Source organism: Motacilla alba, chromosome 5 (genome assembly GCF_015832195.1).
Source record: "Motacilla alba alba isolate MOTALB_02 chromosome 5, Motacilla_alba_V1.0_pri, whole genome shotgun sequence".
Lineage (NCBI taxonomy): Eukaryota > Metazoa > Chordata > Aves > Passeriformes > Motacillidae > Motacilla > Motacilla alba.
Genome location: NC_052020.1, coordinates 3392919 through 3415780, shown reverse-complemented (window position 1 = coordinate 3415780; position 22862 = coordinate 3392919). Strand labels below are relative to the sequence as shown.

Here is a 22862-nt window from a genome sequence, read left to right as displayed (position 1 = left end):
CTAAGTTTTATACAGTCTTCCTTGTGTGGCTTAAGTAGGTAAGCAAAGAAGCATCACTTTCAGTAAAGCATTTGCTAATTTAAATTAGACTGCACCTAAATAAGTATCTCCAAGTCAAATTTATAAGAGTTCGGTGCAGCTGCTGCTGAGGCTCCATAGCCTTTGTAAAGACTACACAAATATAGAATTAGGATTTAAGGATTTGAGTTCAGTTGAAGGTTGGTTTGTTCCCTATCCCATCTTTGAAGTCTACTTGTTGGGGACTGTCCTTTAGTATATATTTGCTGGAATAGAAAAAAAAGTGATTTCCCCAAATATATGAACTCAGCAGCCTTTAGAATGGTTTCACTAGATTGAGAATTTTCTCAATTTAAAAATTAAGTATCAAAGTTAAGTTGAATATGTAGCTATTTATTACTATCTCAAATCTAACGATATGGAATACACTAGTATCTGCTCCTTGTTTTTTCGTTTTGTACATCAAGCTGCTATAGCAGTTTCTTCCTCAGCATTTGTGAGAAAAGCAGTGTTCCCTACTTAATTTGTTTCCTGATTACAGAGGGAAACAATGAGCCTTTTTTACCCCCTGAACTAATCTCATGTTCAGTTATTTCTGTTTGACTCCTAGAGACACAGGAGCTTTATGTTTTGGAGCTTTTATAACTGCTAGCTCTCAGCTATCAAATGCCTACTGGAATAAGCAAACCAACACAACTAAACCTAGAGCTGATAACATCAGCTCACAGAGCCCCAAAAATGCGACCCGCTAGTTAATTGCATGTACAGTATTACTTCCCAGGTGATGGTTTTTTAAATTTCTTAAAATATTTGAAGTCTTGTCAGTGGGACTCGGATAAGAGCTTAATCCAAAACTTCTGAGGGAGCAGAATTCTCCTGTGGGAAACTGAGAAACTGTGATGCAGGGATATTTGTCACAAGTCAGGAGGCAACTGCAAACTGCTTATACCATATCAGGGTGCATGAGAGCTGTAATACAAAGCTAGAGTTTGAAAAACTGTTCTTGGCTCACTGGAGTTCCACATCAGCCTCAACCTTTCTGGTATGTGCACTGAGTTACAAGTAGGCTTTGCATAAATGCAGGAGGAATCTGGGCAAAAATTGAGCTAGGCAAAACCTTGAGCAAAATGCTGTTATATGCTCTTTATTAATTCAGCATGTAAAGGACTCAACCCAGAATCCTTCACTATATATCTTTTAAAAATGAGTTAAACTTAATCTTGTGTGCATATTGTGCCTTATCTAATGTGATCTAAATCCTGGATTTTTTTTTAAAACTGCTTCTGGAGAAATGCTGCTTCATCTTGATCAAGAAATTAAAGTTTCTGATCTCTGGATTCCTTAGGCATTCACTTTTTAAGCCATTCACTTTTTAAGCTTGGTGCAACATCTAGTACCCGTATGGTTTAGTTTATCCATCTTTACACTGGCCATAGTGCTCTTGTGGAGTGTTCAGTACATGATACACTGAGAAGAAAAGAAATGAAATCTGAACTTCGTTGAAAAGCTGGCATAGTAAAGCCAACCTCTCCCCTTAGTCGTAGCTCTCACTGTAGCACAGAAGTGTTGTAGGCACACAGTTTGTGGTGACTGGGAGTGGGGGTGAGGCCCAGCCTCATCCCCAACGGGTACAGCTGTGCAGGACAGGTGAACACTATTGAAGGTAATGAGCCATGAAGTGCCCAGGTGTCCTGGTCAATCACCAGAGCGGGCAGAGGACACGTAGGTGGAATCCATGCAAGATCAAGAGTGTAAGAGGTTGTACTGAGGAACAATAAAGAACAGATGGCTGAAGCCTTCTTTGGTGTTGGTTGTGGCTCCACCATGTTTCTGACACAGAAGTCTGTGGATGCTGTTGGTATGAGTGACAGGACTTGTTTTGAAGTATTTCTAGGTAATTCTGCCTGCTGGCTGCCTCCATTAAGACTTGGATCTTCTGTTGCTATTTACATTCCTTCTGAGTTGATTATCCAGTTTGACTGAGCCGTAAATGCTGAGAGAGAAATGCTGTTTGATAGAATTTGTACTGAGAGAGCCAGTGTGAGGAGGAAGCAAATTCAGTAACAAGTTGGAGCTGGCAAGAGTGATTTAACCAGAACCTGTGCCAGGAAACTGTGGTGAGCTGTGAAGGCCCTTCTGAACATCATGACCACCCTTTATCTTTATTATGGGTTGAACCACAACTAGAAATAAACACATCTGAAGTTCTGCATTTCTGCTTTTCCAGATATAAACACTACCGTTTATGTCGAAGTCATGATTTTTTTGTTGTTGTTGTCAGCTTATGTCTTGTAGACTGGTGAAGGATTGTTTTTGTTTTTTGGGAGGCAAAGAAGGATGCTTCACATGTCATTACAGCCACAGAGTATTTACTGGTGTGGCATTGGCACATGGATGCCAATGAAATGGTGCAAAGAGAAGAAGCAGGTGCTTCTTTACATCTTCCACAGACATACAGATTTTTTGACTAAGAGAAGAGATGTCTGGAAATGAGCTTTCCCCTTAAAGGCTAAAGATTGGCACATGAATTTAAAACAAGGAATGAAGCTGCCTTCCTTGGAAGACTCATTTTAGTCCTTTGTCTCTCTTGATTTTGCACTAATGATACATTTCTGCTGTCCCCTGTGCAGGAGTTTTTTGCCATTGTAACTGCAAAAGTAGGAGCAATGTCACGAATGAACAAGGTTGTTGCAAAAGAACGAGTGAATTCTATATGCCTCCATTAAAAAAGGCAGAAATAATGTTTAAGAATAAGTTAGTTAGAAGTCTAAGCCTCCAGGAAGTCTACCTTTGAGACTGACAAACCTGTAGGCAACATCTTGAAGTCCATAAACTTATGAAGTCATATCACCTAGTTCTTAATCAGTTTTGTCCAACTTGGAAATGGTTGTATATTTTCAACCTGCTCTGATTTCTGTTACTGTTAGACTCTTGTGCTTGGAAATACTATAAATCATTTTCCCTGCCTTTAGCTAATGGAGGGACAGGTATGCAGTGAGACCTAGAAAACACAGTAAATAACTTCCATGTCTAGTTGGAATTAAACACTTTGGAGCAAGTCTTCAGTTTCAAAGCACCACCAGACCTTTTAGTATTCAAATTGTGCTCACTAGAAAATGGCTGCAGGGGAACTGCTGATATGCTGCATATTTTGTAATTTGTCATGATCAGGCATATGTCAAAACACAACCCGTAGTTTTTTTAAGGACAGTATTAAGCCACTGATATTTTAACATAAAGCTGGATCTGTGGATGTGCATTGGAAATAAAGATGACTGGAACTCAGAACTTACCTTTTTTTCTTTCATTGCTTTGGTGGTGATGGTGCCGCTACCCATATTACAAGTAGGCATAACCTTGCTGTTCTCCATTTTATCTAAATTAAGGATGACCCTTGGTACTTGCAAAGCTGCCTGGTTTGTGTTTGTAGGGCTTGTAAATACCTGCTTGTGCAATAGTACTTCTTTATGGGAAGAGGTCTTCCCCAAATTTCATAACAAGTTTGCTGCAGGTAAAAGTAGTCTCTGGTCTGGATGGTGAAGAATATTTGTATTTCAACACTAGTTTTTTTGTTTTCCTTGTTGCTCTTTGTTATGTAGTGGTTGAACCCACAAATTGGAAGCATGAGGCTAAAAGCTGAAAAATGCAAGCAGAAACAAAGAGCCGTATGGCAATAGCAGGAGTTTCTGCCACCCCACCTTAGGCTTGAGACAACATACCCTATAGTTAACCTACAGTCAGGAACTAATAATGACACAGATGGCAGTGAGCTAGTATATGTATTCATGGTAATACCCCTAAGGTTTTAATCAGCATCTTTCTGTGTTAGGCATCTGAATTGCCGTGGAGAGATTAGCAAAATATGCCTGTAGTACACATGGTAAAGGCAGCTTTGTGTAGTGGCTGAATTGAGGGCTTTTGAGCAAGAGCTCCCCTGTTCTCCTCTGTTTCAGCAGTGACTTACTGCAGTCTGGGGTAAAATGTTTAAAATACTTGTGGGCTTTAGGCTACCCAGAGGGAAAACACAGTTTCTGATGTGGTTCCTTCTTGCCTAAGTGTGTTGGGATTCAGGGTCAGAGCACTTTGGAGGCTTTGATAGATGTTCTCCAAATAATCTTGTACAATTGGAGAGTCACAACAGCTTAAGTACCAGATTTCTTAGCTTTGGCAATCTCTTTTCCTTTCTGTAACTATTAATTATCTCTGGTGTGACATTTTTGCTTTTGATTTTGAATAGGATGGCAACTTCTACAACTATTCTGTTATGTTGTGGAGATGTTTGGGAGAGGGAGAATACTCAGCTTTTTCCAAAACTAATTGTGTAATTTAATGTTTCTTGCTTTAACTTTCTCTTTCCTCCCCCACCCCCAGCTATTAAAAGAGAAGCTGTCCTTCCCTGCAGCATAGGGGGATCTGCTTACATGAAGGGACAGGTATTGAAGTTTTTCTAGAGACGTGTTTATTTAAAGACTGAAATCTCATATACAAACCTACCCTTTGGAGCTTAAGGGCTCTTACAGTGAGAACAGTGCTTTGCTGGCAGCAAAGCCGCTTTCTTCAGTGGGGGGTTGTGCATGAAATGGGACACCCAAGTGAGGAACATTAGGTGGTGTTGGGCTGGATTTTGCATACTTCTGTTTATAGACATGTCCAGACTGTTTATGTGCTTATATCAGTGAGGGAAGAGAAAAGCTAGCCTGCACACCTAGAAAGGTTTTTTCCTTTTACTTTAAACTGTATTACCAAATATCCATGTATCCCTCAGGAGTCCTGAGGAAGCTGCTTTGCTGGAACCTGTCACATTTTGCTCTGATACAGCTATTAGCTATAATTTAGGTTGTGACCCCATCTGATTTTCTGACCACATAAATACTGGTCACCTTTGCAACTGATATAAATCTATGAATGAAAAACTGTGGATTTATACCAGGCAGGGACCGTGTCCGCTAGAATTAGGTCCACTGGAACTTAGTGCTTTAAGGAGCTTCCATAATTTTTGTGGATATAATTCCCCGTGATGCCACAATCTGTTATATCTGGTGACAAGTATGAAAAGTCAGGAACCATGTAACGTCATTATTAATTAGGAAAGGTAAGGTTCCAATGTCTGTGTAATTCACAGACATCACTGTAAGTGATTGAAAGAAATTATACCATTATACAGCTGGGAGAATGCAGGAGTTGGATAAATTAATTTTTCCTATAAGACTGCAGGGGCTTTTTTTCTATATGTTCCATTAAAAGTTTGTGCCTTAAACAGTACAGCTAGTGAAGATTGTTTTCAAACCCTTGCATCTTTGCCAGATGTTCCTTCCTCACTCCTTCTAGGGATTCCAAACCCTTTTCCTCTGTGGAGCTTGTGAAATTAAAGGGAAAATACAGTGTTGTAAGTCCATAAGCCTATACCCTGGTGTTTGCCCAAGGATGGAAGAGGAGAAGAGCTTATTTGGGTCACTCTCAGGTGCTGGCATGCTGGTTATACAACGTGACCCTGTGTATCCCTCTACTGAATCTGGTTGAAGTTGGCCCCCAGATTTTTAAAATCAATTAGGGATAGAGTACCAGCCATAGGAAGTGCAAAAGTATTGTTTCAACATGAAACCACCTAGAAGGTGGGGGAAAAAAAAGCTGAAAACTATAACGTTTTGAAATCTGTGGGAAGCTGTATTGTCATTGTAAAATATCATTGGTGAAAGAGTACTTCTTGCCAAAGTGTTTTCAGTACAGTTATGTTAACATACTGACATAATTTTCCAGTAGTGTTATCTCCAAAGATAAAGCTGTTGTCACAGCAAGACACATGCAGGGCTGGCTGCCCAGTGCAGTGGATTCCCAATAAGCAAATCCTTACATCATCATACAAGTCCTCGTTATTCTGTTAGCATTGATTGAGGTGAAATCTGAAACCTACAGATTTCTGCTTCATGTAATTTTGGACTTGACTACTGCCCAGAAGTGCTGTGGTACCTCAGAGTAAGCTTTTCTTCCTTGCCTTGTGTACGGAAATTATTTCCATGGAGATGCTGTGCTGACACTTGGACTGAGCATGTGTCAAGAAAAATCCACACACAAGGGCAGACAGCCAAAAGATGACTGAAACTCCACTAGCAAATGCAGGAGTACTGTTAGTACCTGTTAGGGCTCTCACAACAAGCAGTTCTGGTTTCTAGTTCATGCACATCACAATGTACAGCTGCATTTCAGGTACTGGCTGTGGCTAAAAGTGAGGCATTGTCTTAAAGCAGTGCCACACACAGTCAGGGTCTCTGCAAAGGTAAGAGCCTTGCAACAAGCAGGAATAGCCCTTGCTCTCCTCTCCTCACCCTGGTGAAAGCACTGCCTGCCCAAACCACTGGTAACTGCTCCATCTGATCATCATGCTTTTTAACCATTTCTTTTCCTTGGACAATCTTCCCTTATGTTCCTGTTGGATGCCTAATATTCTATAGGTCCTAGAAAGCTGCCACTTGCAGCAGAACTGATGCATGTGTGGGGTGTTTCACATGCTGTTCAATAGTTTGTAGGCACTCTTGAGATCCAAGCTCAACTGGTGCAGGAACTCTTGGGTTGTTCCAGGGTGCTGGGTACCACTGTTCAAGGGATCTAACTTGTGCTAGATTGCATAACGTGGTCCGTTCTGTTCTTGCTTCTGGGTGCCAATTATCCTTGACTTCTCTGTGAGCTTCATGTGTGTACTTGGCAAAATCGCTTAGTCCTGTGATGATTCAGTGCAGTGTTTCATACCAAAGAACCCTAGTGAAACAGAAGACAAGCTACAGATGCTGCTCAAAGGTCTGAGATTCTGCCTTACTGCTCTTTTGCACACAGGTTGAATTAGCATTTTATAAAGCTCTAGTGGCTAATGAAGCAAACTATTTTGGAGAACTGTAATTATCTGCCCACATGGAGAAGGCATCTTGCCATGGAGTAATTACTTAATGGATTGGTTTCATGGGGGGGTGGGGGGGAGTATGTACCCTATTCTATAGGTGAACCTTCCTTTCACAGAAATTGCTTTAATGTTACTTCTGAATGACCACAGTAAAGGCATGAACATACCTTGATGTATACTCTGAAGAGATAAATGCAGTTTTCTGAAGTCAGGTTTGAAATTGGAATTTCCTAATGCACAAGTTTTGGGCTTAGAGTATCATCCCTACTGTACAGTATTTGTGACATAGGAATAGAAGTGCAGCATGTTACTCTACCCATGGTACTCTGAAAAGCAGAAATAAACTTGTTGGTAGTGCTTTTATTTGTGGACGACATTTCAGTCAATACCTTGGGATTTCAACATTAAATTTTGGCAAAAAATGTTGTGGTGAAGCGTATTGTTTTTGGTGCAAATGATGGCACACACACAGGCTCCTTTGGGAGCTGAGTTTCTTTGAGTACAGCTGGAATCACAACTTCCTGTGGTTTGAGTGCCCCAAGTGTGGTATGCTGCATGAACAGCTGCAAAGGCAGTAAGTGTGTCACTGGATCAATCATCAGTTCCCATTATCACAGCATAAAAAAAAATGCACATCTCTTCTAAAGATGTCTCTCTGAAAATATATGATACCATCTGTGAATCTGGTCTGTTTCTTCACTTGTGCATACTGTCAAAACTCATCCTTCCTGTTTATGGGTATGGGCAGACTGGGTCTGAAATGTGTCCAACAGAGATCCTGCTGGGAACACCTTGCAGTCCTTCACTTAGCCAATTTAAATACAATTAAGCATGTTTGCAGTGAATCTGCTCTGCACTCATTAAAGCAGCTGCATTCTCACTCAGTGAGTGAGGTCTGTTTGAGTGTCTAGGAAGGTACAAGTAAAATCTGTAGGAAACTCTGATACATGGCTCTGTGAAGGATCAGGACTGTGATGTCATGGCATTATTATTTTGCCATTATTTTCTTTGGGTTCTTTCTCGCCTCTGGTTGTCAGAAGCTGTGATTCCTGTATGTACTGAGGAGAGAGTCCAATAAAACCTTGGAACCTCACAAAAAATGCCATGTATTCCTTTAGACAGATGCATGCTTTTCCAGAGCCAATACAGACATTGCTTGAGTTTCTTCGCTCTGAGAAGCTGTACCGCAGACAATATTTAGCAACATAAGATGAAAGTAAATTTCTCATGCTAAAAGTTGTAGTTAAAGTTGTTAACTTTAACACTACTTGTAAATTTGCTTGCTGTTTATCTTGGACTTCAAAATACTTCATAGTCTCTGCTACCTCTGGCATTAAGACTAAGTAGATTTCATTACCTCAGGGAAAACCAACATGAGAATAAAAATAAAATAGGTTTATTCTTCCTGACAAGAAGCACCAACTTAGAAGAATACAAATTGGATATAGGTGTGCATGTATATATATGGGGGGGGGGGTGTGCTTTATTTGCAGTAATAAAATGTAATTATATAGTTTGCTGCATAAATAGCCTCAAGGATAAGTCGAGTGTGTCAGACATCCAGTTATGCATGTGATAAAGGTTAATACTATTTGTTCTCAGTACATTTAGTTTTTGCAACTCATGTGCTGACATGCATCTTATTTTGATATCCGTTCACACACTCTAGTAATGATGCATAAAGCAGAAACTCATGCGTGGCATTCAGTAGGGTTTAGTAAATTGAACTTTTGTGTAAAGATCTTAGAAAATGGCAAGGCACAAAACGAATGTCAGTTGCTGCTAATTTTATCTTCCTTCACGCACTCCTTTCTGGAGATTAAAGCATGAATCTATTCACTACTGAAAGTTATTTCAACTTACATGGCACGTATTGGGATGCAGGAAAGCAAGTACAGGTTCACAGCTATTACTTAGGTCCCTCTGCTGGAAATATAACCTGTTAAGATGCTGGATTTCTGCTTAAAATACCAAAAAGTAATGAAATAAAACAATTAAATGATGAATCTTCATTAAATACAAATACTGAAATAAATAGTACAGCAAGGTAATTGATTGCATATGTAAAGTAGCTGTAGCTAATTCACATGACCTTCATTTAATGGGCCTGCTTCCCATTAGTGGAGATGCCTGCCACAATTCTGTGTCCTTACTCTAGCTGTAATTGTTGGACTTTATTGGGCTGTGATGTAGGTCACATCTTCCTCAGATCCACTCCAGTGGTGACTTCTTTTCATTGCTCCAGCTTCACTGTACTGTGTGAAAGCAGAAGGGACATTCTTGTGGCCATGAGAATGGACAATGTTCACAAAGCTGGTCTCAAAAGTGATTTCTGATAGACACACCTCATGTCCCAAGGGAGCAGTTTAAGGCCCTCAGGGAGGTCGGTGTGTATCTATGTTGTACACGTTAGTGGGTGTTCAGTGCCTGGAACAACAGTTGGACCAAGATCTCTTCTCCTGGAGAGGTCTGCAATCTTTGATGCCCAGAGGTGTGGCTGAACAGGAGTGCAGAAGGGTTGCAGCCTTTACTTGTTGTTTCTAGAAGGTGTGGTGTAGAGACCTGAACCTCCTATGCCTGAGAAGGGAGGGAAAATGAGTGTATTGTAGGACTGCAGAGTGATGTTGTAATGTTAGTGGATTTTTTTTTTAATTTTTTTGTGTGTGTGTGTAGTCATGGCTACACTGCTAGTCTGGCATTCAGATGTATTGATGCCCTCAGAACATGCATTATCAGCCCAGTTGCTCCAGTGGTGAGCCTCTATTGGAAATAGTGGCTCAGCCTACCAGCAAAGCCTCAGGCATGGGTGTACACAGAAATGCTGGGGCATCTCCATCTCCATGCAAGGTGGCTATGCCCAGCAGAGAAAGGATCAATACCTCACTTGGTAGTAGGAGGCTGGAAAAATAGGAAAATAGTTTTCTCCTGTGTTCCCAGCCCAGTTCCCCTTCCACACAGGGTTGCACACTGACTGGCTCATAATCAAAGGATGTACACAATATGTTAATATTTGGGGTTTACAAGACACTTAATGTAACAGGACAGGCAGTATCTTTAACCTTTATAATATAATGAAGGTTTGGTGGTTGGAGAGCAGAGAGGAAAAGGACTGGAAGCTGCCATCCAAAGTGTTCCTGTGACCTTATTGGTGCTACATTGGGATATTAGTCCTGCCTCATTAAGAGATGAACCATGCTGTCATGGTTTGATGCTGGCTAAATGCCAGGCACCCAGGAAAAAACTCTTCACCCATTCTCCTCTGCTATAGTTGAGCAGAGAAGGGGGAAGGAAAACCCAGAGGGGCTCATGAGTTGAGGTAAGGATTGGGAAGAAATACTTTAGGAGCAAAATAGACTCAAAACTTAAAAGGTATTTTAAAAAATTACTTCTGTGGCTGGCTTATTCCCTCCTCATCAAAAAATCAAGCCAGGTAAAACCAGCACACAGTGTCAGTTCAACAATGGCTGAAAGGCTGTGGGATTCTACCCATGACATATCTTATTCTGCTACAGCATGTTAAGCTAGTTGATTTTTAGAAACTGCTAATACAAATTGCTATGGTCTCCAAAATGAAGATATTTCCCAGGTGATAAAATACTACACCCTTGTATTAAATCACTTGATATAATTTTGCTGCCAAAGATAAGGACTCTGTATAGTGCTCAAGTCACTGTCAAGATAGAGAGAAGAATGTTTTTACATCCTGCTTCTGGAGTTCAGCTTAGTCTGGGGCTCACTTGCAAAGCAGTAGATGTTTGATCTGTGGTTTCTTGCTGGCAGTATTCCTTTATCTGTGCTGCTAAATCTTCCTTTGACATGCTCTTCTACAGTTTTAAATTGGAGGAAGAGGATTGGCTTTTAAGCAGTGTATCATCAGTATGTTGTGTGGGTAATGCCTGTCTAAAAATTGTTGGTTTTCAGAGTCTAGTTGTACACAATTTCTTGCAGCTTGTTGTGAGTGAAGCTGCACAGCCGCTGTTCTGTTCTCACCACATGCCCAGTGACAGTGGTGAAGGATGTAGCCTGGTCCAAGGTTCTTCTCTCCTTTGTTCACCTGTCTAGCTTGAAAAGCACAGATCGACTCCAGCTGGTGTGCTGGGGCACCTGATGGGGCAAACTTCTCCCTGCTCTGTGCTTGTTTGGTGCCCCTTGTGCCGTACATGCTCAGAAAGACTCTGTCCCACAGAGTCGGGAACTGGCCAGGACCTCTGGTCACTGCTTCGATAAAAATAACAGGAACTTGGTTAGGAGCCAGATCATCTGTTTTCTGTTCATTGCTCTGGTGGCCACAGAGTGTGATGTGAGTGTTTGGGGTTCTTTTCATTTTAGGTTTTATATTAAACAATTCTCTGAAGAGAAAGTGTATAAATATTATTTTTCTGTTCCACTGGCTCTGCATTTGTATGTTAGCTGAGCCACCCATCTTCAAGACAAGAAAAGTTGTTTTGTCTCTCATTTGGTAAAGGAAGACTAGTAATCTTTTTCCTTCTTTTGGAAGTCACTTCTGTAATGCCTCTTTTCATCCCTTTTGAGGAAGAAATCTGACACTCCCTGTAGAATGTTTTAAAAATCCCAACAGGAAAAAAACTGCAAAATATTAATGTTCTGCGTGGTTAGAGCAAACACTATGTTCCTGTGAGTCACAGATGTCAGGTTTGTTTAATCTTAATAAATCTATGCCACAACAACACTATTAAACAGGAAGAGGGATGGAGGGATGAAGGAAGAATTGTGCTGGGTTAGAAAGGATTCTTGGCCAAAATCTTGTTTAGTGTGGGTCTGGAGATGAGGAAGGCATGGACATAAACCTGAACACTTCCCACCCTGCCTTCATTAAGTACATTTTGGGCATTGCCTCTCTAGTGCACATTTCATTTTATTTGTATGTTCTGTGATAAATTGCCTTTCCATGTTAAGTCATAAGAGTACTCATTTCCCACAGTACATTTGCTGGAGATAAGTCTTTTTACATAGCACCCTGTTGGCAAACAGAAATAGCATTTACTCCAATGCGGGTTGCCAAGTATGAGGTACTTCCAAATGAAGTTCAAAAGCTCTGAAACATGCATTAGCTGCTTGTTCAAAAATGTGAACAATGCCATTGCTTTCTAGCAAACAGAACTGGTGAGAAGAGGGATTGCAAGGGAAAAAAATACCAACTGGGTGTGACAGATGTTGTAGTAGTGCTGGGGATCAGACAGAAGGCATAGCTCTCTGTCACTGCAGGATTTGGGGGTGGTTCTTGTAACAGGACTTACAGCATCTACTCTGCACTTGAGGAGGAAGCAATTTCTACCTGAGCAGCCTTAGCAAAGCACTTGGGAAGGAGTTCATGTGAGCTCCCCGTGGCTGGGAGTCCTGACAGGAGTGAGCTGTGCTGATTCCAAGCCTGGTGAGGAATTGCCTTACCAGCACTCCTCTCTGGTGCTACCCCTCCCCTCTCAGTGAGGACAGAGATGAGCATAGAGATAAACTCTTAACACGTGCCAGATTTTGGGGCAGAATGTGAGAGAAACAGGCCAACTGCTGTGTTTCAGCATGGCAGTAGGGCTGTTGATGCTGGGTTTCACGATGGCCTCTGGGCTCTAGCTAGGTGTAAATAAATGCTTTTCCCACCTGAGAACCGGTGGTGTGGAGCTCTGGAGAAGCACAGAGCACTGGTTCTGCTGCTATCACTTCAGTGTAGCTCTTCCAGCTCCGTGTTCCAGCACGCCCTTTCCGTGCTGTTCACATTATGCAAGCATCTGTCCTGCTCAAGTTTACTGCTCCAGGCCGTTTTCTTGTTCTGTAATTTATGTATCTATACCTTCTACATTTTGATGAGAAATTGACCTGCTGAGACCTCAGACTTGTATGGCTTCTTCCTGTGTTTTGAAGATTGCTTTCAAAACACAAATGCAGTTTATCCTGGTGCTGCTCAGTTGTTTGGGGTTTTTTTGTGGGCGCAATGATGAACTATTTTCTGCCATAGAGAGAGCCTCAAAATCAAGTATTTACATTTGCACTTGAAATGGAAGTCTTGCCTTGCAGAGCTGTGGAGCTGTCTTTTATTGCTGAAATGTTGTATTGCTAAATAGCAGTTCTGCTTTTGCTGCTACTTGTAATAGGTGTAATTGGTCAATAAATAAGGAGTCAGTGTAGTACCTCATCTAATACTTATACTGAGTGATTTTAGCGTGTAAGAACAGAGTTGCTGGGATCAATGTTGCCTGTGCTGCAGCCTGTGCTTTTTCTGAAACTCTAATTTAAAGAACAGTCTTTAACAAGAGTATGCCTTATCACTAGTAATGAGTTGCAACTGCGTGCAGAACACCTCTGTGGATAATGCACAGTCTTGTGACAACTTGGGTGAATTTTTATTACTGCAAACGTTGTAAGTTAATTTATTTTTCCTGGTTTTTACAGTTCCACCAAGTGAGAAGAGTGATGACCATCCTTTTCTTTACTATGGTTATCTCATACTTCACTTGCATGAAAGCTGCCCCAATGAAAGAAGCCAGTCTAAGAGGACAAGGCAGCTTGGCTTACCCAGGTCTCCGGACCCACGGGACACTTGAGAGCATAAATGGGCCCAGTGCCGGTTCCAGGGGACTGACATCATTGGCAGACACTTTTGAACACGTCATAGAGGAGCTTCTAGACGAGGAGCAGGACATCCAGCCCAGTGAGGGAAACAAGGATGCAGACTTGTACACATCCCGAGTCATGCTAAGCAGTCAAGTGCCTTTGGAACCCCCTCTGCTCTTCCTGCTCGAGGAGTACAAAAACTACCTGGATGCTGCAAATATGTCCATGCGTGTCCGGCGCCACTCCGACCCAGCTCGCCGTGGGGAGCTGAGCGTGTGCGACAGCACCAGCGAGTGGGTGACGGCAGCAGAGAAAAAGACTGCAGTGGACATGTCCGGGGCCACTGTCACCGTCCTGGAGAAAGTCCCAGTGCCCAAAGGCCAGCTGAAGCAATACTTCTACGAGACCAAATGCAACCCCAAGGGGTACACAAAGGAGGGCTGCAGGGGCATAGACAAGAGGCACTGGAACTCGCAGTGCCGAACTACCCAGTCTTACGTGAGAGCTCTCACCATGGATAACAAAAAGAGAGTTGGCTGGCGCTTCATAAGGATAGACACTTCTTGTGTATGTACATTGACCATTAAAAGGGGAAGATAGTGGATTCGTGTTGCATAGATTATATTGAGACAAAATTATCTATTTGTATATATACATAACAGGGTAAATTATTCGGTAAAAAATAATTTTATGGACTGCATGTATGACTGAAGTTTATACAGTACAGTGGTTACACAATCTATTTATTGAACATATCCATGACCTGGAGGGGAAAGGGGAACAATAGTCATTTGCGCACAAGTTTAAACAAAGAAACAAAAAAACAACAAAAAAAAAAAATTTAAAAAAAAATCAAGCAAACAAAAAAGTCTGCATTACATTCCTCCATAACATTGTGGTTTGTCGCCATTGCCAAGAATTGAAAATATAAAAAAAATTTTAAAAAAAGGAATAAAGTTGCATGCTGCTTCAATTGTGAATTAATGATAAACTGTCCTCTTTCAGAAAAATAAATTAAACCAAAACATTCTGTTTACATTTTAGACAGTAAGTATCTTTAGTCTGTTAGTATATATGTTTACTGCTTCTGACTTCTGATAGCGTTGAAATTAAAACAATGTCAAGGTGCTGTTGTCATAGTTTTACTGTTCCTCTTTTACTTTTGAACTCCCATCAGATTGAAAAACAAAAAAATCATTACCTTATTCTGGATTAGAAAAAAAATTTGGTTTTTGTATGTTGTGAAGGTGTTTGCAATAGCAGTCCAACTACTGACAAAAAAATAATAAAGAGGCAACTGAAAAAGAATGGTGATGTTCCACTTCACATTGCTGAACTTCAGGCTTAAAGACAGCACTTATTTAACTGTATGGCAACATGCTTTATTGGTTGTTGGGGAGGGTGATTCGTTGTTGTTGGGGGTTTTTTTGTCTTTCTTTTTCAGTTTTTAGTCTTTTGAGACATGCATTTGCTTATACCATGTTTGCTTGTGTTTGAGAAATTTTTTCCCCTTTTCTCCCTCTGGAGGGACATTGGTTGTGATCTTTAAGTATTTCACTTACCATAGAACTGGAGCTTGTCTTATAGAGAATATTCTATAGTGTTCAGAGCAATTATTTTCCTATAATAAAAGACTGTGCTTGGATCAAATGTCTTGGTGAAGCACGGTGAGAGTGTCACTAGAAAAAGGGTCTAGAAAAGAGAATGGAGGGTCTGAAATCAGGCTGTGGGACTATAGCTCAGCCAGTTTGGGAACAAATAACAGTGCTTTCGGTTGGCTGAGGCTGTCCCAGTTGCAGTCATTACTGAATGTGGTCCTGTGCATTATGTTAGAGAGCAAGAGCTTGGCCATGTGTGTGGATGCCCTTCCCCTGCAGAGCATGCCAGCAGCCCCAGGCCTGCAGAGCTGGTGGGCAAACTCTGGGGCATCTGTTCCTGAAGGAGCCCTGGAAACCAGCTTGGGAATGTACAGAGAGGAGCTGCTTCCAGCAGAAAGCAATCGGCATTGTGTTCGTACGGCTCCACCTCTGCCGGCAGACTTACCTTGTGAAACAAATCCTGGCACTAAAAAACCACTCTGGAAGTAAATGAGGAGCAAGTGATGGAGGAGTTGTCTTTAGCTTGCTTAGGTCTGAGGGATGTGTTCACTCTGTGCTCCTCCTCTTCTGACAGAAGTACTGCTAAAAGGGCAGGTTGTGAGGCTGAGAGCTGTGCACAGTACACTGGCCACAGTGGGCTGAGAACTGAAATAGCTTGTTAGAAAGCTCACTGGAGGCTTAGGCTATATTTGTAGATAAAGGCTATATTTCCTGGAGATAAAGAAATAGCTGAACAAGTAGAATACTGCAAAATATAATCTGCTTCTGAAAGCTGTAGAATCTGTGTTTATTAAAACTCTGACTAGGCAAAACTTACGGAAATATGTTTGCCCCAGTAATGCTCTTTGAAGAGCATATTTAACACTGATTTTGTGTCATCGCTGGTAGAAACGTATGCTGGAAGCTAACAGACACTTTCACATCAGTGATTTCTTCCGCTTTGGGTAGAAGGGCAGCCCCTTCCTGAGGGTAATTGCCTGTCAGAGTGCCAGTGGCCATGTGCACACCAGAGTGTGAGTGAGAAGAGAGGGTTGTGTGACCCACCTGACCTTCAAACTTCAGCCTTCCCCATTGATTGCTGATGGGCATTTCCCACACAGGAAAAAAAAAAACGACCAAACAAACAAAAAAAACCCTTATTGAAATTCTCAAAACTTCATCTCAGATACTCTTCATGCAAATTAAATCATAGAATCAAAGACTGTTTTGTGTTGGAAGGGACCTCAAAGATCATTTTTATCATGGGCAGGTACACCTTCCACCTGACCATTTCATTCCCCTGGGGCTACACCTGTGTGTGTTGTAATTTGCATTCAGTAAACCCAGCGTGACTCAGGAGTTGTTCTCAGCGGTACTCCTCACCTGCAGCAGAGAAGTGCTGTAATGTTGGCTCCTCTTAAAACAAGGGCTGGTTGCTGTGAAGGAAAGGATGATGCTGATGTGTGAATAACAAACAAATCACTCATCTAGACTGGAAGAGATAGCTAGGATCTGACTGTAGTCTAATTCACATACAGGAATCAAGTAACTGCCAGTTCAAAGAAATTTCCAGTAACTACCAGTTCAAAGAAAAGAGAAGTGTTAATGCCCAAATCATGCTAGAAATAAAGCTCCTTACTTCCCAGAGTTAACTGTGGCTATATCCTTTACTTGTAAATACTCAGCTGGCACAGTGAGAGTGGTGCAGGTGTGGCAGAATGAGAGGAGTGGGATGGTGGGTTCAGAGGGGTGAAGGACAGCCCGTGGAGCTGGGGGCACTGAGGGTGGAGCTGGGAGCCCAGAGAACTGTGCCTGGTACCTACACCACAGAGATGTTCTCCAGAACATGCCAGCTCTATGCTCAGTAACTGATCAGTAATTGATATTATTGATATTGGCAATTAACCTGCAATAGTGATTGATAAATTGATTTTATTGATATTGGCAATTAACCTGCAGCCCCACAGCTCTGCCATGCCTGACATTGCACATCCATGCTCACAGGCTGGGCAGTTGAAGTTAACACAGAGACAGAGAGGGGAGGGTTGGTTTTCCTTCACATCACTTCATTAAACTCTTAATTAAACTTCATTAACTCTTGCTGTGGTCTGTTGGTGACAGAAGTATTCCATGCATGTCAGCAGGCCTAGTGCTGTGTTAAAGGACTCTTGCAACTGTAAGTTCATGTCTGTGGCCTTGTTCTCTATTATTCATCTTGTGTAACATAAATATTTATTGTATATTTATATAATTTTATGGTTTTTTTGAAAAATACTGAAATTGGCATTAAAATTTAAAAGCAACTGCATCATATTGTAAATATAATTGAGCTATATTTAAGTGTACTGATTAACATAATATATGTTTAACTAGAGTTTTTTATGTTTTTAAATATATTTTCGAAATACATATATATATATATAAAATGGGGTTTTTGGGGGACCATGTGACTTTTCTCTAATTGTAAAACAAACTTGAGTTTTACTATAAATATGTGTGTTCTTTGTTTTAAAACAATTTTTACTCTATTTTAGCAATAAAATCTCACTTGGAGGGCAGGTAGCCCCCTGTTTCATAGCTGGACAGTTAGCATGGGGAGGGGAGGGATAGCAAGAATTTACTTCACATGAAAGTTGGGGATACTTGCAGTATTTCCATTTAATTCTAGCACAAAAGTACTCATGAACTAAAAGCCCATGAATGACATACATATGGTTTTACTCAAGTATAAAATAAAGAGCATAAGGGGGTGGGAATTTCTACTCTTAGTAGCTAAGGGATAAGTGACACATAAACCCAATAGCTACAGTCATGTACCTGATTTTTAAATGGCTATTTGTAAATGTACCTGATTTTAAATTTATATCCCCTGCACTGATTTATGACCCTACAGTGTACTAGGAGTGGAATTCCTTGGATTTAACACCTTGTTCGCATTTCTAAAATAATCTCTACTACAAATGCCAAGCCTGTATATTTAGTTATCTCATAGACCTTTAATAATCAATAAATCCTCATGATGAGTAGAAAACTTGCATATAACTTAAAGAGGGGGGCGGGGGGGGGGGGAAGCACAAACCCAGACTCTCCCCAAAAAACCCATTGCTGCAGATTTTTCAGGAGCCCAGTACCAGCAATATCTCACAAAAACTGAGGAAATTATGCTTCTGCAGATTGTCACTGATATTAAACACACATTGTGTGCACATTGCTTTTTTATTGTCACCTTCACATGAGCCAGCAGAAGGCATGATGGATGCTGCAACCTTTGGGATGTGGATGAGCAGAGCTGCCTTTTGGCCACGCCATGTGCCTGACCCTGCCTCCTTCCTGAGGCAGCACAGAGAATTGCTTCAGCTCGTTAAATAGGTGTTGATGATATGACATAGGTGCCTAGGGAATTGAATGCACACACTCAAAATACAGATTTGAGCGTCAGAGGAAGATACAGGTGCTAACCATCCAGCCAGCCACTCTACTGAGTCCTAGCTTTGGAGGGGAAAACAAAGGTATTCCCATGGCTTTTCTCACCTGGAGAAGAGAAAAAAAGATCCATAGCTAGACTTTAAAATTACTCAGCAAAAAAATAAAATAATAGAAAGCAGTAAAAGGTTTTTGAAGAGAAGTGAAGGCTACACTGAAGTGTAATGAGAGGGGGAAGAATGTTTATTTCAATTTGTCCCAGGTGGATCTCATACATGGCTTCCACAGGCTCCTTCCCCTAATTAGGTCCTCATTGAGGAGACACCTTCTGGCAGGTCAATTAAACTGAAAAAATTAATTGATGCACTTGTTTTGAGTAAATATAAAGAGCACTGACGTCTGACCTTATGAAGGAATTGGAATTTTAAAGTCAGGAAGTGTCTGTAGGCAGTGTTTTGGAAGAGAAGGAGATTTTTTTTTTTTCCTGAACATTTTTTTATACCTAGAGTTTGGTTTTTTAAAACAACTTGCTACCATTTTGAGTACTCAGAGACTATGTTGTTGCTATAAACCAGAGAATTTAGGGTGATAGCTTTATTTTGATGCCTATGGGAGATGGACTGGAGATAGCACAAGTGATCCTGCTTTTCCACACAAGACCTGGGTTCACCTGTGGAATTTGAAATGCTTCTGGTAAGTCTTTCAAGTCTTTTAAATCCTGTTAGACAGTGGCAGAAAGCACTTGGAGACAAACTACTCTTTGTCTCTACTGAGCCAATGGCACCCAGCTGCAGGTTTTTGCTTTGCTGCCTGCAACCTGCTCCATCCTCCGCACTGAAGTCCCACATGTGGACCTGTATTTATCTAGGTCTGAAATCACTGCTGGTGCTGCTGGCATGTCTCTCTTGGTCAGTCTGGGGTGTTGACTTTATCCAGGACTGCAGCCACCCCAGCGCTGCTGCAGGTCCCTGCTCTGCAGGAACAACATGCAGAGGCAACAAGGAGAGGCAGTTCCCAGGATTGCCAGTGCCTGGGATGAGCAGGGGCTTCCCTGTAGCCCAGAGTCCTCCCCTGCCTCACTTCAGAGCTCATCTGAGCAACAACTGGCAGGCTGCTCATGCAGGGAGGGCAGGGATGGGGAGGAGGATTTGGCAGGGATCTGTGAGGTTTCTTGCCTAAATCCCTAGTCCGGCCTCTCCCACCAAAGGGATGGCTTATGAGGAAGGAGATGTCCTGCTGGGAGTGCAGAGTTTTGCACTTCCAGGAACGGCATCTCATGAGTCTACACTCTGAAAATGTTTCCCTTCGCCAGAAGAGCCCTTTCCTTATCCTGTCCCTTCCTGCCCTTTAGTAAAAAAATCTGGTGTAGCTTAAGCCTATAAAGTTGAAAACTGCAGTTCGTGTGTGTAAACCAGGCTGCCCGGTCCTCCTGTTTTATGTTAATTATAACAGCCTTTAAAACTGCTCAGACTCTTAACAGGGGCGCGGGCACCTGGTGGACTAAATATTCCTTCAACTGTCATCTGCACTGAGGGTTTTAAATTCTCTTGAGAAGGTTTCCAGTTACAGTATTTTCTGACCTTTAAAGACCATTCTTCTGGGAGACTCATTTTTTCTCTAACCCCAACATGGTCCTTCATTAAAGTTCCACTATATTTGGACTCCAACCTTGGGAATCTGTTATTTCAAGACAATATAAAATATGTGGGACCATGTTTCTGTTACAAAAATAGTGCTGCCAGTGTCACCATTTACTGCCATGAAACAGCCCAAGTGAGGCCCTATCTCTTCCAGATGTATGCTCTGATTGGAACAGCTGTGAAACTGAATGGAAGGACATACTCAAAAAAGCTTTGGAAAATATAAAAAGAACAAATCTAGCAGCTTTGTTGAGAGCAAAAAGCAAGTGATGTACTGCTGCTTCCCCTGTTGATAGCAGGCTGGACATCCCCACCTTGGCCATTCAGCCACAAATGCATATCTAAAGTCCTGTGTAGCTACAAGAAGAAACTCAAACTGGTGTAACTTTTTTTTTTTTTTTTTTTTTTTTAGTCCCTCTGTTTTGCTTTATTCTTGGGCTAAGCAAAATGTCTGTCCTTGATGTCCCTGTGTGATGCAGGCCATCTGCTGAGCAAGAACAGCATCAGCAACACAAGTATTTATTAAAAAAATGAAATAAAATAAAATCACTACATCACCTTGTAAATTAATAGCTTTTTTTGCCTCGTGGGAGCTACTGCTCCTGAGGGAGGGACACATGACTGTGTCAAATCACCTCCCAGCTTGTTACAGATTGTGACCGCTCTTCCCTTGGCTTTGAGTAAATGAGTCTTGGATGTGCTGCTTTCTGCTTGTTTAATTCTGAAGTGTCCAGAGAAAGCCTAACTCAGCTGCAGCTGAACTATTCAGAACAGCCATATTATCTTACACCTCTTTTCCTGTGAGCTGCCCCTCCTTGCTGCCAGCTGTCCTGGTGTGCATCACTCAGCTCCCCTCTCAGGGATATGAGTTCATCCCACCTGGCTGCTGTTCACTCTGCTGAGCTGCACAGGGCTCTGCTCAGGAGCTCTCAAGGCAGAAGAGGGAGCAGAGCAGGCCCTGCTGCCCTGCCCTGTCATGCAGTGGAAGATATCAAATAGCCCCTTGTTGGCTCCCTGCAGGACAGTACACAGGGTAATGACCCTGTGCTCCAACCTGACAGTGGCAGTCTCAGCGCAGCGCTACAGGGGAACGAGCCATGCCCCTTTTTTTTCAGAAGTCTTGCTGCAAACAAGCTGTCTAGTGAAACAGAAATTCATCACCTGATGTGCCAAACAGCAGCTTTGTCTTCCCAGGAGAAAATAGGGCAAGGACTTGGAAAAGGCTAATGGAAGAAAAGCATCAGTTTGTGCGTTCCCTTAACCATGCATTGCTATTAGCTTCCCAAAAACACAACAGTCTTCATATGGCTGTATGCATTGGGGTCTTGAGAGTCAGGCATTTTATTTCAGTGAGCCTGGCAAACCCAGGGAGTACACAGCCCTTTCTGCCAGCTGTTAAACTCAGCTTGCACAGTGTGAGACACAGAGCAAAGGCACACAAACACGAAATCCCTCTGTAAACCTGTCAGGTAGGCATCTGCAGTTAGCAGTGCTGCTCCTGTCTGTGCCCTCTCTAATTAAACCTGAGATTCCAGGCATAACTCTGCATGTCCCTACGGCTTTGTAATTGTTGCCTTCATGCAAAGTCAGGGGAACAATGAAGACAAAGCAGTACAATAGCAAAGCAAACAATAAGCAAACAATAGTTATATGAGCTAATTAGCCTTGCCTGTCACTGAAAATAGTGGATGGGCTGCCTTGCTTGAACTTCCAAGGCAGTATGTCAGTAGGAAGAGACTCTGAAATAAAGGGTTCCTGTAACCTAGGATGACTGTGGGAGTCTGCAGTCCACTACCCATGCAATGGTCACCTCAGAAATTCCCGTTAGGAAACACAACACTCTGTTCTGTGCTTCCTAACACAACAGATACCTATGGTTTCCAAGAACTGGTGCAATTTCTCTAATAAAGTATGGATCAGGCATTGAGCAGGGCTGTAACTATGGTATAATTTACAGTTTGGTGCCACTGAAATGACCACCTCTGCAGTAAGTTGGAGCATTGCAGAACAAAGCTGCAAGCTCAGAGACCTCTGCAAATACTCTTTCTTGAAGCTTTTGTTTTTCTCTTCTTTAAATAGGACAATTTTTCCTTAATCACAGAGCCTAATTCTGCCTTTGAAAAGCATGGTGTCTCCTGAGTTTAGTTGGAGGAATAAAGAGCACTCAATAAATCAATAGAGACTAAGTCCAGCAGAAGCCATTCTGGACAGAATCAGGAGAAACTTGGGATGAAGACTGGCAGAGGAGTAATCTGGGAGGCAATTGCTGCAAAATTGCTCCATTTCCACCCCCATCCTGGGACTTGGCCACCCCTGGAGGTATGGGGGTGGCCACACATGTGATTGCATTTGGTGTGGACTCCTCAGAAACTTCCCCTTGCAGAGCAAGGTGAAAAAGCCCCCGTGGCACTGGCCCAGGGACACAGGGACCCTGACCCTGCTGTGGTGTGTGTCTGGGTGGATTCCAGCCCCAGGTGAGGATGGGGTTGGACCTGGTCTGCTCTGGAGGCTGCTTGGAGGGTAGAGGGGTAGAGCCATCTCCTGCTGCCCCTGTGACATGTGACTTCTTCCCACTGCTTTGGTCCTAATGCTCCCTAATGGTGTGAGCCTGCCCTTCTGGTAAATTAAAGTCAGGCTGAGGGTTTGGTTTGGATTTTCATGGATGTGTTTGGTTTGAATTCACATGGATGTGGTTGTTTTGGATTTTCATAGATGTGTTTGGTTTGGATTTTCAGGGATGTGTTT

General features: G+C 42.0%; 1 protein-coding gene across 4 annotated transcripts in view; it reads left to right on the top strand.

Annotated features, from left to right (window-relative positions):
- Positions 1-17357, top strand: part of BDNF (brain derived neurotrophic factor) — a 40885-nt gene extending 23528 nt beyond the window's left edge. For all 4 annotated transcript variants that reach the window (XM_038139345.1, XM_038139343.1, XM_038139342.1 and 1 more), the window contains exon 2: positions 13316-17357. In XM_038139345.1, the coding sequence (XP_037995273.1) occupies positions 13316-14077 (762 nt within the window). In that variant the 3' untranslated portion in view covers positions 14078-17357. The remainder of the gene's footprint in view (positions 1-13315) is intronic.
- The last annotated feature ends 5505 nt before the right edge of the window (positions 17358-22862 follow it).